At 48.4% G+C, this 14917-nt stretch overlaps 1 protein-coding gene across 1 annotated transcript in view; it reads left to right on the forward strand.

Moving 5' to 3' along the window:
• Positions 1 to 14917, forward strand: part of LOC138453255 (uncharacterized) — a 452395-nt gene that overhangs the window by 382598 nt on the left and 54880 nt on the right. The window contains exon 20 of the mRNA XM_069605925.1: positions 1383 to 1479. Within this exon, the coding sequence (XP_069462026.1) occupies positions 1383 to 1479 (97 nt within the window). The remainder of the gene's footprint in view (positions 1 to 1382; positions 1480 to 14917) is intronic.

A 14917-nucleotide genomic window follows, 5' to 3' on the forward strand; every position in this document is an offset into this window, starting at 1 on the left:
GGAGCTGCAGCATGGTCTGGTTGTGTCTCTAAAATGAATGTGAATACTTGAGCTGGCAGCCATCGCCCCGTATTGTGCAAGTATGAACAATTGATGTATCCAGCTCAGGGGGCGGCTGAGTCTAATCTCCTGGCATCTGACATTTCGCGTTGCTTCTTAACACCAAATCAAAACTCACTTAATAGATTTGTGTGTGAGCACACTTTCAATTCCTTTGATGGGATGGTGTGAGATGAGTGTTGCAGGGTTCCTTTCCCACTCTTGGTTTTAGCCCACAAGTCCTTTTCAGATGCTTGGCAGAGACTTAAATAGTCCTGACCTCTACTTTATTCAGTGACCCCTCTCCCACCCCACTAACTTACTTTCCCCATCCTACACGTTTTTGTGTGCCTTTTTGAACAGAGTTCATTCTTTTTTCGCTGCGATCTGGGCAACTTCCTTCCCTAAAAATCACATGCTGATTGGGCAATGACTCATTGCTGGCCAATAGCTTCTAGTGAAGCTCCCACTAACGTCCTCAGGGATGGCCCCGTTCGAAGCCCCTCCGTGAGAAGAATGGCATGCTGTGGAAGCCTTGCTAGCCCACATGCACTCTCCCTTTACACTGATGGGTAGATTGGAATGGCATGCCCTGGAAGCCTTGCTAGCCCACATGCACGCTGTCCCTTTACACTGATGGTTAGATTGGAATGGCATGCCCTGGAAGCCTTGCTAGCCCACATGCACGCTGTCCCTTTACACTGATGGCTAGATTGAAGTGGCATGCTGTGGAAGCCTTGCTAGCCCACATGCACTCTGTCCCTTTACACTGATGGCCACATTGTGTGGCTCCCCCTTCAGGGTCACTGCTCTATGCCTAGTCTGCTGGCTCTGGCCTCATCCTTTGAGTCGCTTGGCCTTGGTGCTAGGGCTGTACATCTGCGGTGCTGCTAAGCTACATGCCCTGAAGTCCAGCGCCCTGCTACTGACAGACGTCCTTATCCTTCATTAGTCTTTCCTCCCCTTACCCTGAATCTGTCCAGGCTACATCTGTGACCATACAAATGTATTGCTTGCCCACTGTTGCCGCTTTTAATATTTTCCACTATTATCCACATTACCTGGCTAATACAACTTAACAACTATTGGCTAGGAAACGCCAGCCCCTGAATACGTTCTGCACCAATGTAGATGAAGTTTGCATGGTTAGGGGCAAAATGTCTTAATTATATGTTGCTGCTGTTCCCTGGTTTAGGGGCATAGGTTAGGAGGTGACTGTTTGCTGCACATATTTGAGTTTGGATGCAGCTTTTTTGAAACTATTGGGTAGGTGCACCTTGGATGGGGGTGGTCGTCTTGTGTTGGTATTGTTACCTGCAATGTGGTCACATCTCTTCCTACAGATCTATTTCCACTGCAGTGTGGTGATATGCAATTCTGCTCTGCCGCTGTCTGACCTGCTCTGCAGACGACTATGCATCCCTGATCGACAAAGAATAGGTGAGTTCTGTGCTCTGACTTGGACCGTGGCTTGTGCCGCTATTGTTACGGAGGGCGTTTAGAAATTCCTTGATTTGATGTAGAAGGGGCTTGTGGTGGTTGCCTGAGCCTAGAGGAAGAGGTGCTGCATCTTTGGGCTCATTCTTGGGGCTCAACCCCCCCCACTTGGATTGATGGAACACCGTGAAAGGATTTCCCCACGGATGCAGTAGTGCTGACTGAAATTCAGCACGCTAGCTTTGAATGCTGGACAGATATTGGCATGGGGAGAACATTGACTTGAGGGGAAACATCTGTGGTTCCGGAAGCACCTCAAGACCTTCCCCTTATTCTGCCGTCGCTCCCCCCGTTGCTGATCTGTTCTCTTGGCACTGTGCACCTGGCCACCCTCTGTCCCCCGGGCCCAGGTACTGCTCACCCAGCACCCTCCTGCACTGCCTCCGGGCCACCCCTTGCACTGGGGTCTGTATCTGTACCATACAACCCCCTTTTTCTTCCTGCATTTATCAGACCTACCCTGTCTGCTGCACTACCACTGTTTGTTGCCTTTATTTATGTTTCGCACTTTCCACTTCTCCCCCCTTCATGCACCTTTCCCCTCCCCATGCACTTGCGCGTTCTCAGTGTCACTGGGCCTAGTAACATCACTGTTTTGTTCTTCCCCCTGTTCCCCTCCCTTGCCTTGTCGCGCTCTGAAACACTTGTGTACGAGCGCAATAGAAATAAAATATCTATCAATGGGCAATGAACCGGGCCAATCGGCATTTGAAATATCCTACATACCAATTAGTTTCATCACTATTGCCTGCCGCCAAGCTACAAGGGACCATATGTAGAAGTTGCATAGTGATTCATCCAGCTGCAATTTACAGGTCCAAACAGGGCGGCCAATCGGCATCCAATTATCCAGAGCAATCGGGATGTAGAAGGCTATTCCCATGTTGCTGTTAAAGAAGCTAACCTTTTTAAAGTCTTTTTGCAGGATTTTTTGTCCTTGTTTTTACTTTTGATGAAGCCGTTTCCTTATTTGCTTCGAAGTGTTATTCAAAGGTAAAGAAGGAAAGCTGGTCTGAACGTCCTTAATTCTCTGCGGCAGGTCTTAGTTTTTCCTCACCTTTTTTAAAGCTAGTTCCCTTCTGGATCCCGCACCGGATTTTAAAGTGTGTTCACGTGCAGTTGTCCAGCCCCCAAGCTCCTATATAATGCCCCCAGGTGGTATAGCTCAATATTTAGAAAACTCTTTGCCCAACGACTGAAGAATTTTCTTCGATTTTGATAGAATCTGTATCATACGGGTGAGATTCAACTAGGACGCGAACGGGTGCAGGAGGAAGGGGCCAATGTATATTTTGTCACTAAATTAGGGTAGTTTAAACACTTGCATCTATCGGTTGAACAGCCCCATTTGGTTACAATGAGATGTATGCACTTTGGTGCCTGTGAGGGTGTGGATTGTGAAACATTATGGGAAACCTGTGTGCTTGGTCTTAGAGTATCAATTGTTGTTGCGGTGGTGAATTTTGTAAATGGCCTCGTTAAATTAATAAGGAAATTTGTCGTTTTTAATGTGGGGTTTTATTGTATATGGTTAATAAAACCTTTACAATTCAAATACAAGACAGTTCAATTAACATACCTAATCACTCAATCATATATTTACAAATAATAAAATCGATCAAATCGAGAAAGAAAAAATACATGTAGTAGAATAATTCATTAAAGAACGTTTCAATCCATAGAAAAAAAAATCCAGTCCCAAAGGAGCAAGCAGTAGAAAGAAAAAAACAAGTCATTTTAAAAGCACATTTTATTTCATAGCAGACCTACTCTGCAAAGTACAAGCAAAACTAATTGGCAGTGGCAGACAATTACATTCTTTCCATACTTTTAATGAATGTTGATGCTGCCAGACCTTCTTGGGGGAATTGGATATTCAAGCAACAAAACCATGCAAATGCATCTATCACCATGGTTGGTACAGATGAAATCTCTCCATATTTTTTCTTAGGAACCCAAGTGCCTTACACTCAAGCAACAAATGCCTAATTGTTTCCATGTCAGACTTACAAAACCAACCGTGGCATTTATCGGATGTAATGAGCTTCCTCTGAAGTTTAATCTCTTGTAGGCAGGAGGTTCCACCTTAACCTCATCAGAGTACTCCTATGGTTCATATTAGGAAACCAAATAAAGGTTGAGAGGAGCACCCCTCTTCTCCAGCATTGGATCTTTCATGGATTCACATGCTTAGAATATTCCCCGTCGTCAGACTGGGACCCCTCGGTACACATATATAGCCTTTTCCAAAGGAAAACTTTCGACACTTTTGTGTCCTATCTACGTCCTTCTAGGACCCGCCTACGCATACTCCGCAGGCCGTGCTAGTATAAGAGGCCCGCCCCCGTGGCTCCCCTTCAGATTTCAACCGTCTCCAAAGTAGTGGGATCTCCTCGTGTTGTCTTACTGTTTTGTACTAGGATGCGTTATTGGATTTCGAGTACAATAATGTCCCCGGTGTCAGGAAAAGCGCTGTTCCGTCCATGCGCGACATGCGGCTTAAAAAAGGTTTACGAGGGGGACGGACATATGGACTGCATATATTGCCTCCACCCTCACCATTCGGCGGATACCTGCGACATATGCAAGGGTTTTTCTCAAAAAACCCTCAAAGACCGGAACCGACGCCTGGTGGCATGGCTGAATGATGGAGCGGGGGCATACCCCCCTCGGAGGTGGGCTCCACACAGTCGGCGAAAACATCACGCTGCGCGGCCTCGTCGGAACCACCGGCGAAGAAATCTAGACCGTCGGAAAAAGAGTCGTCTGGAAGTCACTTCACTAGAGACTCCTCGGCAAAGAAATCATCCTCATCAAAAAAGCATGAGAAGGAAAGGAAATCCTCCTCTGGCGATCATCACAGATCGACCACGAGTCGAGTAAAAGCGGGCACAGTGTGGAGAAGGCGGGACCGCCAAAACCACCTGCGAAGTCTACGTCGTTGTCGACGGCGGTCCAGTCATCGGCCGCCTCCCTGCCACTTGCACAGGGGGCATCCACCGTCCCGTCGACGAGGGCCTCGTCGACGGGGGTCCTACAGGAGGCCTGGAGGCCTGAAGTCTTTGACCCGATCCCCCCGGAGGCTTTGCTACAAGAACAAGCTATGTTGCTGTCCTCGGAGAACGAGAGAGTTGCTGGCCCAGCAGACCTAGGGCTACGAGCGGCTGACAAGTCGTCGACGAGGGCATCCGTTACACCGGTATCTGCCCCTCTCCTCAATCCTCAATCGGTTTTGTCATTGGATATTCTGTCCACGCTTCAGTCCTTGTTACGGTCGTTGAACCAGCGACTACCCCAGGCAAGCCTGCCACAGTCACCCGTCGACGAGCCGGGCCCGTCCCGTCAACCGACGCACCCACACACGCCAATCTCAACACTGGCACAGGAGGAAGGTGAGCTGCCAGATTCGGAGTCTGACAGGGGAGCCATGTCTGATATCTCATTATCCCCCTCCAGGGATCCTACCTGGGAGTCAGAGGCGGAGTTGGAAAAGCCCAGCTCACCCGTCCCCTCCGGACGACATTGCGTCATTCCATTCTATGATGAAGGCATGCAAAGAATTAGGTCTGTCCCAGGAAGAACAGAAAAAGGACTTTCGACCACATGGGCAAGAGAAGGAGGTTGGTGTTCTCGATACCAATAATAGACCATGTATGGAAAGAGGGGTTGCAGACAATGAGACACCCATTCTCAGAACCAGCAGTGAAAGGACACCTAGAAAAAAAGTTTAAGGCTCCAGAGTCTACCCCCAAGTGTCTATCCTCTCAACCAACACCGGACTCTGTGGTGTCGGCGGCAGCAGCGAGGAAGGCAAAGGCACAGCACAAGTGCACGACGACTCCTGAGAACGAAGCGAGACGCCAAAATGCCTTTGGCAAGAAAGTGCTCTCCGTGGGAGCGACCACAGTAAAGGCTGCAAACTCTCTGGCGATTGTGGCCAGATACGATAGGGAGATGTGGCAGACTAGCTCCGATGCTTGATCATCTTCCAGAAGAACAGAGGAAGGCGGCGATGCTACTGGTCCGAGAGGGTGAGGAAGCCTCAAATCACGCAATAAACATCGCGGTGGATCTCGCTGAGTCAGGCTTCAAGCAAGTCAACAATGGGGTGGTATTGCGTCGACAGTCATGGCTTAAGTGTATCTACTTCAGGCCAGAAGTGCAATACAAGGTCTTAGATATGCCCTTTGAGGGAGACCTTCTTTTCGGTGAGAAGGTGGACGAGGCCCTAAAAGGAATGAAAGAAGATTCGGACACGGCACGTTCATTGGGTGCCCTCCAGAGTGGCAGAAGTTACAAGTCTTTTCGTCCCTTTAGAGGGGCTTCAGGTAATTCAAGATTCTCTTCTGGAGACAGATCCTTTGCCAGATCGGTTTACCCCTCCCAGGGATACCGACGTGCCTCACAATCGGCTAACCGTCGACGAAACTTCCAGTCTTCCAGAAAACTACCATCATACCAATCGTCGTCGAGAGACGAGCAAAAAAAAGATCAGCAGTGACATACCACAAACCGTTCTGGGGGGAAGAGTTTCAGCATATGTCGACGAATGGGAAAGGATAACGACGGACCAATGGGTGTTAGACACTATAAGAAACGGACACTCTCTGCAATTCAAACACAACCCTCCGCATATTCCACCTGCGTTCACCGCTCAGTCCCATATGAAGGTACTGCAACAGGAGGTTACACATGTTAGCGAAGGGCGTGATAGAATTAGTTCCAACATCACAGAGAGGTCAAGGAGTCTACTCAAGATACTTCGTCGTAAAAAAGCCGAACGGCAAATGGCGTCCCATTCTAGACTTACGCGAGCTCAACAAGTCCATAAAGAGCCTGAAATTCAAGATGCTCACTCTGCAGGAAGTGATCCGCGCAGTTCAAAAGGGAGATTTCCTGGCGTCCCTGGATTTACAGGACGCGTATTTCCATATTCCAATGTGTCGGAAACACAGGAAATTCCTACGTTTTGTAATAGGGCGAACTCACTACCAATTCACGGTTCTTCCTTTCGGGCTCAAGACCTCCCCCAGAACGTTCACGAAATGCCTGGCCCCAGTGGCTGCCTGGCTAAGGAAGCAAAGCCACCATGTATACCCATACCTCGACGACTGGCTGGTAAGGGGATCCTCCCCAGCGTCGACCAACACAAGTCTGCAAGCCACCATGCAGCTTCTACAACGGCTAGGATTCGCCATAAACTTCGAGAAATCCTCTCTGCGGCCATTGAGAACGCTGGTATTCTTGGGGGCACAGTTCGAGACTCAGTTAGGGCTGGTGAAACCCTCTCTCGACAGGACCTCAAGACTCATTCAACAAGCGGCCTGGCTACGGCGAAACACCAGGATCTCAGTGAGAAAGTATGTTACGGTCCTAGGGGCCATGGCATCCTGCATCCATCTGGTGAGAAACTGTCGACTATTCATGAGGCCAGTCCAAGAATTCCTCGCGGACCGATGGACACAGGCTTAGGGATCGTGGTCGGACAGGATAACCATCGACGACGACGAGCTACGTCGGACCCTTCAGTGGTGGCAGAGTTCCCACAATCTGAACAACGGTGTGCCCCTACAGGAGCCGGAGTTTCAGAGCACCATAGTTACGGATGCGTCCCTAACCGGATGGGGAGCGCACATGGGTGCTCTCCAAACGCAAGGTCGCTGGTCTCCAACGGAGTCACTCCTACACATAAACGTACTGGAACTGAGCGTTACGATGGGCTTTGAAGGCGTTCCTACCACACATCAAGAGTTCGCGAGTGCGAATACTGACCGACAATACAACAGCCATGTTTTATCTGAGGAAACCAGGAGGGACACGATCAAGGACTCTTTCCATAGAAGCCCAGAAAACATGGCATTGGGCATCGAAGCACGAAATTTCACTCGTGGCTCATCACCTTCCAGGAGTGAGGAACTGCCAAGCCGACTCCCTCAGCAGAAGCATGGCCCAGATACACGAGTGGGAAATGGACACGGGTCACTTGAGGAAAGTCTTTGAGAAATGGGGTCACTCCCCTCTGGACGCCTTCGCGACCAAAGACAACAAGAAATGCAAGCAATTTGCAAGCAGATGGCCCCAAGAGGGTTCGGTGGGGGAGGCGTTCTCCTTCCCATGGACGGACATGTTCCCCTATGCGTTTCCCCCCGTTTCCCCCGTTTCCCCTCATTCGGAAAACAATACAGTGGATACGCAGATACAATTGCCGGGTGATCCTAGTGACACCATACTGGCCGAGGCAACCGTGGTTCTCAGACCTCCATCTATCGCTGGAACATCCCATAGCGTTTCCGAAAGTCCCGTACCTTCTATCCCGGGACAGAGGCACGGTGTGGCATCACGACCCGGACAGTCTCAACCTTACGTCCTGGCTCCTGACTTCTCGGAGTTCGGGGCTTTAGACATTTCAGAGGATTGCCAAAGAATTCTACAGGCGGCTAGAGCCCCTTCTACTAACAAATCTTACTCCTATAAGTGGCAGAGATTCTGTGAATGGTGTAGAGGACAACGGGGCCTACAACCATTGTTGGTGACGCCGGAACAAGTTCTACCGTACCTGCTCCTCTTGGCAGAAAAGGGATTGTCCCCCTCATCGATAAAGGTACACCTGGCAGCCATCTCGAGGTTCACAAGGAAGAGGCGGCAGTCTCCTCTAGACTGGTAAAACACTTCATGCGGGGTTTATTTCGAGCTTTTCTCCCGGTGAAACGTTTTCCCCCGACCTGGAGCCTCAACAGTGTTGGCAGGCTTGATGAAACCGCCTTTCGAGCCTATGGCCACGTCCAACATAAAATTCATTTCGTGGAAGTTGGCATTCTTGATAGCTATCACATCAGCCAGACGTATCTCGGAACTACAAGCGCTGGTCGTGGACCCGCCCTACCTAAGATTCTTTAAGGACAAGGTAGTCCTGGCAACTAACCCTATGTTCGTCCCGAAGGTATATCAAACACTCATCCGTGGTTCTGCCTACTTTCTTCGCCACTCCATCATCGGCAGCAGAAAAAACTCTTCATACCCTGGACGTTAAGAGGGCTCTGAAATTCTACCTACATCGTACACAAGACATCACGGCTACTCGGCAACTGTTCGTCGCATATGGTCTGTCGACGAGAGGAAAAGCAATCTCTGAACAGGGATTGGCTAGATGGGTCTCGTCGACGATTGCTTTTTGTCACTCTAAGGCCGGAAGGCCACTGCAAGGACATCCTAGAGCTCATTCTACAAGGTCGATGTCCTCAACAGTGTTATGGGCTGGAATTCCGCTGACGGACATATGCCAAGCTGCGGCATGGTCAGTGCCCCACACGTTTACCCGCCACTACTGCCTTGCCAGGCAACATGCAGATGGGAAGAGCTGTCCTGCGCCATCTGTTTCAGTAAGGTAAGCTCCTACCTGTGGAGATTCTGTTGTCTACCCTCTTAAGGGCGATATACTTTGTGGGCAACGTTATGACTTAACTTATCCCTACGGTAGATATGCATTGTGTAGTAGGGTGAGGATATATATTGTTACATTACATTCTCACCGCCGTCTCAAGTGTTACTGCTATACAATCTATTCTAAGCATGTGAATCCATGAAAGATCCAATGCTGGAGAAGGGAATAGTTTCTTACCTGTAACTCCATTTCTCCAGCATTGGTATCTTTCATGGATTCAAATGTGCCCGCCAACCTCCCCGTATGTAATGTATGTGATAAATTTAACCCTTCCTACTTTGGAGGGGCCGAAATCTGAAGGGGAGCCGCGGGGGGCGGGCCTCTTATACTAGTACGGCCTGCGGAGCATGCGTAGGCGAGTCCTAGAAGGACGTAGATAGGACACAAAAGTGTCGAAAGTTTTCCTTTGGAAAAGGCTATATATGTGTACCGAGGGGTCCCAGTCTGACGACGGGGAATATTCTAAGCATGTGAATCCATGAAAGATACCAATGCTGGAGAAATGGAGTTACAGGTAAACTATTCCCTTCTTTTGTGTTCATGTGCTAAATGGCTCATTAATGGTTAAGCATGTAAGGAAACAATTGTTTCACACCAGTCGTGTTCCAACCAAATTCTTGACCCTCTATTTGGGTTATTCAAAAGACAATCTCTATCAATTGTTATACCCTCAAGAATAGCTTCACATCTCCCACCAAAATCAGCACTGTAATTCGGGCCCGTCAAGTCTCCAGTTCTCCGTGGTAATGCGTGGCTAAGAGCATCATAGATTGTTCCCGGGAATGGGGAGGACAGTTACGCGTACAGAACATACTCCATTCTTGCCTTGAATGATGAGATACCCAGATCATATCTTATTGCCGCCCCGAGTTTGCATTAGGACCTCTGTTTTACGCCGCAGTCTGGCTTCTATCTGATTCAGTATTTTAAACATAGTAGTACTGCCAGAGCTCCAGACCATTGGTCAGTTTTGATTCGGCCCTCATAAAAGAATAAGTCTGGTTTTAAAGAAAATTGTCCATATTTACCATTTATTCTCCCCAGCTATTTCTCTAGCATGGCTGCCTTTTTGGAGTACGATCTCCCGAGATTGCCATACTCCTGGATTGGCACAGAAATGAAAGCCCAGGTAAGTGAAACTAGGAGTGGCCCTAATCGGAGTATTTCCCAAGGACCATACATGCACATTTTTGGTTTTATTTCCCCAATATCCTGGTCTTGTCTGGATTAATAATTAGCCCATTCTCATTAGCATATGCAGCAAAGGCAGATAGAAGTCTTTGTAGGACTACCTTTGTGTTATCCAGAAGAATAAAATCTGCATAGGCCAGCCAAGGAATTTTACATTTGCCCAGGCTTAGAGCGATAATGCCTGCTTTATCTAGATATTCCCCAGTGTCTGACTTGTATTGATTTTAAAGCCAGGGCGCAAGAACACAGCCTTGTCGTAGGCCTGAAGAGGTCTTAATTGCCCCCGAGAGGTCCCCCTCTTTGTTTAAACTAATATGCATGCTTGAGTTCTGGTATAGACTCATCAATAGCCGTAGGAGACCATCTGGTAAACCTGAATTTGCGAGCTTTGACCAAAGGCGGGCCCAAACTACCCAATCAAAAGCAGCCGATGGATCAATGGAGGCCAAAAAAGTGCATCCTCCCTCGTACCCCATGCTGTTTCCTGGATACTTCGTAGAAGCAGGCCATTTATGTTAGTAGAGTGGCCTCTACGGAACCCAGTTTGAAATGTGTTCAACATATAACTACTCTTTGACCATTCCTCCAGATGTTAAAGGAGAAGGGTCGTGAATATGTTGCAGTCAGCGTCGATCAGCGAGATCGGACGATAGTTTTTTTGGCTAAGCCCGGCAGCCCCTCTTGAATATCGGCACAACTATTGCTGAACTCAAATCGAAGGCACTAGGCCTGTGTCGAGAATGCTTCCAACTGCAGAAAAAGGACTCTTGGCCAGGTTACTGGATCTGCCTTCAGAGTGTTACTAGTCAAAGCATTTGGCCCCAGAGCCCTATATTTCTTGCACTTCTTTAAGAGATTAAGAATTTCTTCTCCATCTCAAAGGGCTGTCGATTTATCAACGGACGGCATCCTCAAAATTGAAGTATCGCTATCCCTGTTGCCCTGGCTTTGTCATCCATGGCCCTAAAGTAGTCAACCAACTGTTTGAGACGGCATTAATCTGGGACATATTAGATGGTTCATGATTCTGCATCAAGGAGCAAAACGAGCCCATATCTGCCGTAATTAAAACACATTACCTCTTCATCTCTCTGAAGCAACATAACTTTCATGACTGTACAGAAATGTTTATAGTTGTGCTTAGATTTTTTTGATCCTGCTAAGTGTTTCCTCCAAATTCATGTGTGTAACCTTAACCCATCTAATATTCTTTCACATATTAGTTTGGCTTTGGCGCCCTCATCATTATGGCTATGTATAGGACTTCTAACCTTCACATTTCTTGGGGTACACATCTTGCCACATACTCCACCAGATTACCAATAGTGGCTTGAAACATTATTTACATTGAAAACCTCAATTTTCCAATGACTGCCTGACCATGTGTAATTTAGAATTTAAAGCCCCAATATTTGTCAGACCAATGAATAGCCTGGCCCCAAGCATTCCTTAGTTGCGAAAGATGAGTCCTAAAGGATAAACCGACTTAACAACTAGCCTCCAGGATACCATGATCACTCCAATCATTTTCCAGGACTGAGAAAGAAATACAGCTGTTTAGTAGGCATTCATCAGTAAATATGTAATCCAGTGTCGAGGAGTTAGTCCCTCTAAACCAAGTGGACATCCTAACCCCAGCACCAAAATCAACCCCACTCAACAGAAGGACCCCCAACGCCTCTAGGGCCATACACCAGCTCCTCGCCAGCATTGGATCTTTCATGGATTCACATGCTGTGAATATTTCATGTCAGGCTGGGAAACCTCGTTAACTTTAACTTAGCGTTTTCCTATGGAAAACGTCAACACTTTAGTGTTCTATCGATGTTCTTTTTGGGTGCTTTAGGCTACATCAATAGGACATCTGATACATAATATAGCCCCTTCCTTGCGGCTTTCCTTCAGATTTCAACAGTCTCCAAACTGTTGGGATTACATTGTGCTTCTCTGTGTTTTGCACATGCTTTTTGTATCCGGCCAGTATGTCATCTGTGGCCCAGAAAAAATCTTTTAGGCCTTGTGCTACCTGCGGCTTTAAGGTCTTCGAAGGGGATTGCCATACGGGCTGTCTCTGTCTGTACCCCCATCATTCAGCGGATGCCTGCGAGATATGCCAGGGGTTTTCGCAGAAGACTTTGAAAGACTGTGACTGCCAGCTCATCTGTTGGCTAAACGAGGGCACTTACCCAGCTTTGGAAGTGGGTTCGGCCCGGGGGAGCTAGTCTTTGGTGGGGGTGGAGAAGGCCTCTGAGCACAGAAGAGCAGCGTTGGCGGAACCCCCTGCTAAGAAGCAACGGACGGAGTTGCCTACATCTGAGGTGGGGAGAGGTAGCAAGTCTTCTACGTCCAGGTCGCATCATTCGAAGGGGGCGAGTGGCTCCTTGATATCCAAGTCAGATCAGTCTGATCAGTCCAAGGGGTCTGGTGGTTGGCCCGGGAAGTCAAAGGTGTCGGACAAAGGACAGGCGAAGACTAAGGAATCTTCCTCAAAGCACTTGTCTAAAGATCATAATAGGTCCTCGTCCAGCCGGGATTCTTCGAAGCACCATTCTGGTGGTTCTTCCAGAAAGTTTCGGTTCACCGGTGAAGGCTAAGACCATGGTCCTGATCAGCATTGATGGATGTTCCCTTGTCGCCAACGGTGCTAGTACATCCTGCTTTTCCGTCGTCTACGGTGGTGTCGTCAGCTCTGTCCACGACTGTAACAGTGGTCTGCTGTTGTCAATGCAGATGGACTCGGAAGGCTTGTTGCCGATGGGTCCACCGCCCCTTTAACCGTTGGTAAATCCTCAATCCCTGCTATCCTTGCAGGTGTTCAATATGCTCCAGTCATTGTTGGGGCACTCGATGCGAGGCTGCCACTGCCTCCAGTCAGTCGGTTCTGGTGGTTGGAGGTATGCCTGGTGAGGCCCCTAGGAAGTCTCCTCCGGTACGGTTGCTGTTGCCGGTTGGGTTGGTCCATCCACAGTAATCCGGAAGAGGGGTGGAATTGCCTGATTCAGATCCGGCGAGTGCTCCGCGTGATAACATGTCGACTGTCTTCGTTGCCAATGAGGGTCAATGCCTGGGATACAGATCCTGAGGTGGAACAGCAGAGTAGCCCGGCACAACCATCTCCGCCGGATATTGGGGCATTCCATGCCATGATGGCGAAGGTGTCAGGTGTTTGGTCTGGCTCCTGAGGAAGAGCGCAGGGACTGCTTTCTCTTCAATCATATGGGAAAGAGACGGAAGGCGGTTTTCTCGGTTCTGATTATGGACCACGTGGGGCAGGAGGGATTGTGTAGGATGCACCACCCGTCTTCTGGGCCATCTAAAAAAGAAATTAAAGGCTCCCGAGTCCACCCCGAGATGTCTCGTCTCGCAGCCCGCACCAGAGTCTGTGGTGGCGGTGGTTGGCTGTAAGGCCAGAAGCCAACACAAATGCGTCACGCCCCGGACAGTGAAGCCAGGAAACAGGACGCGTTTGGGAAGAAGGTCCTGACGTTGGGGGCTACTACATTAAAAGCTGCAAATTCCTTGGCCATTATGGCCAGGTATGATGGGGAGATGTGGCACAGGCTATTCACGATTCTTGATCATCTCTCGGAGCAACACCGCAAGGAGGCAATGATGTTGGTTCGAGAGGGGGGAAGAGGCCTCCAACCACAGCATCAATATTGCAGTGGACCTGGCAGTTTGGGTTTAAGCAAATCAATAATGGTGTGGTGCTCCGACGACAAGTGAATGGATTTTTGACCAGAGGTCCAGTATAAGATCATAGATATGCCATGTGAGGGTGAACACTTGTTCGGGGAGAAGATGGAGGAGGCCCTCAAAGGGATGAAAGAGGATACTGAGACAGCAAACTCTTTAGGTTCCCTGCAGGGGGGCTGCTTTTTTCGGGCTTTTCGTGGACCCTCTGATAATGCCTGGTTTGCCTCCTCCAGAGATCGAAGTTACAGGCAGTGCCGCTACTTGTCACAAGGCTATCGGTGCTTGGTCCAGTCTGCTCAGAAGAGCAGAAACTTTCAAGGTCAGCGCAAGAAAGGTTCACAAGCCTCGGCTGCCAAAGGGAGGCAGTCAAAGTCTCAACAATGACTTCCATATGGGCAGTCTGCTGGGGTGCAGAGTGATGAACCATGTCGACGAATGGTAACTTATAACGTCACATCGCTATGTGCTGGATACAGTATGTCTCGGCCACTCAGAGTTTCAACGGTGTATGTGGTGCAACCGTATCTTCTAGACTTGTGGCAGGAGTGTAAAAGCAAAATGAATATCTAGGTTGAGTACCACAAAAGGAAATGCACCAAACACGGGCTTATAAAGATTCACAGATCTTTATTCTAGAACTGTACAGTTTACAAAGAAACAAAGTATCAGATGGCTATCAATGAATACCAGCCCTTTCGGTGTGAGAAGTGAGAGGTACTGGACATCTAAATATTAACATCTTTTATACAGTTTTCAATCGCAATGTCCAGCCCCTCTGCAGGTTAATTATTCCTCGGTCTAGGGTTTGTGCCGATTTCACCTCTAGTTAGTCCAACTATATGCATTTGGGTTACTTCTAGTTTGTATAACGACAAGTCACAATGGCAATAGTGTATCTTCGAATTTGACATCAAGTCTTAGTGCATGTTTTATACAATGTAGTTCAAGTGTTCACATTCAGTATTAATACAATATGTATTCAATGTATGTCCGTGGATCAGACTTGTTGGCTCAGGTAATCCTCGATCTATAGGTCAAACATAGGGCAAGGTC

Source organism: Ambystoma mexicanum, chromosome 4p (genome assembly GCF_040938575.1).
Source record: "Ambystoma mexicanum isolate Mex_15411 chromosome 4p, UKY_AmexF1_1, whole genome shotgun sequence".
Lineage (NCBI taxonomy): Eukaryota > Metazoa > Chordata > Amphibia > Caudata > Ambystomatidae > Ambystoma > Ambystoma mexicanum.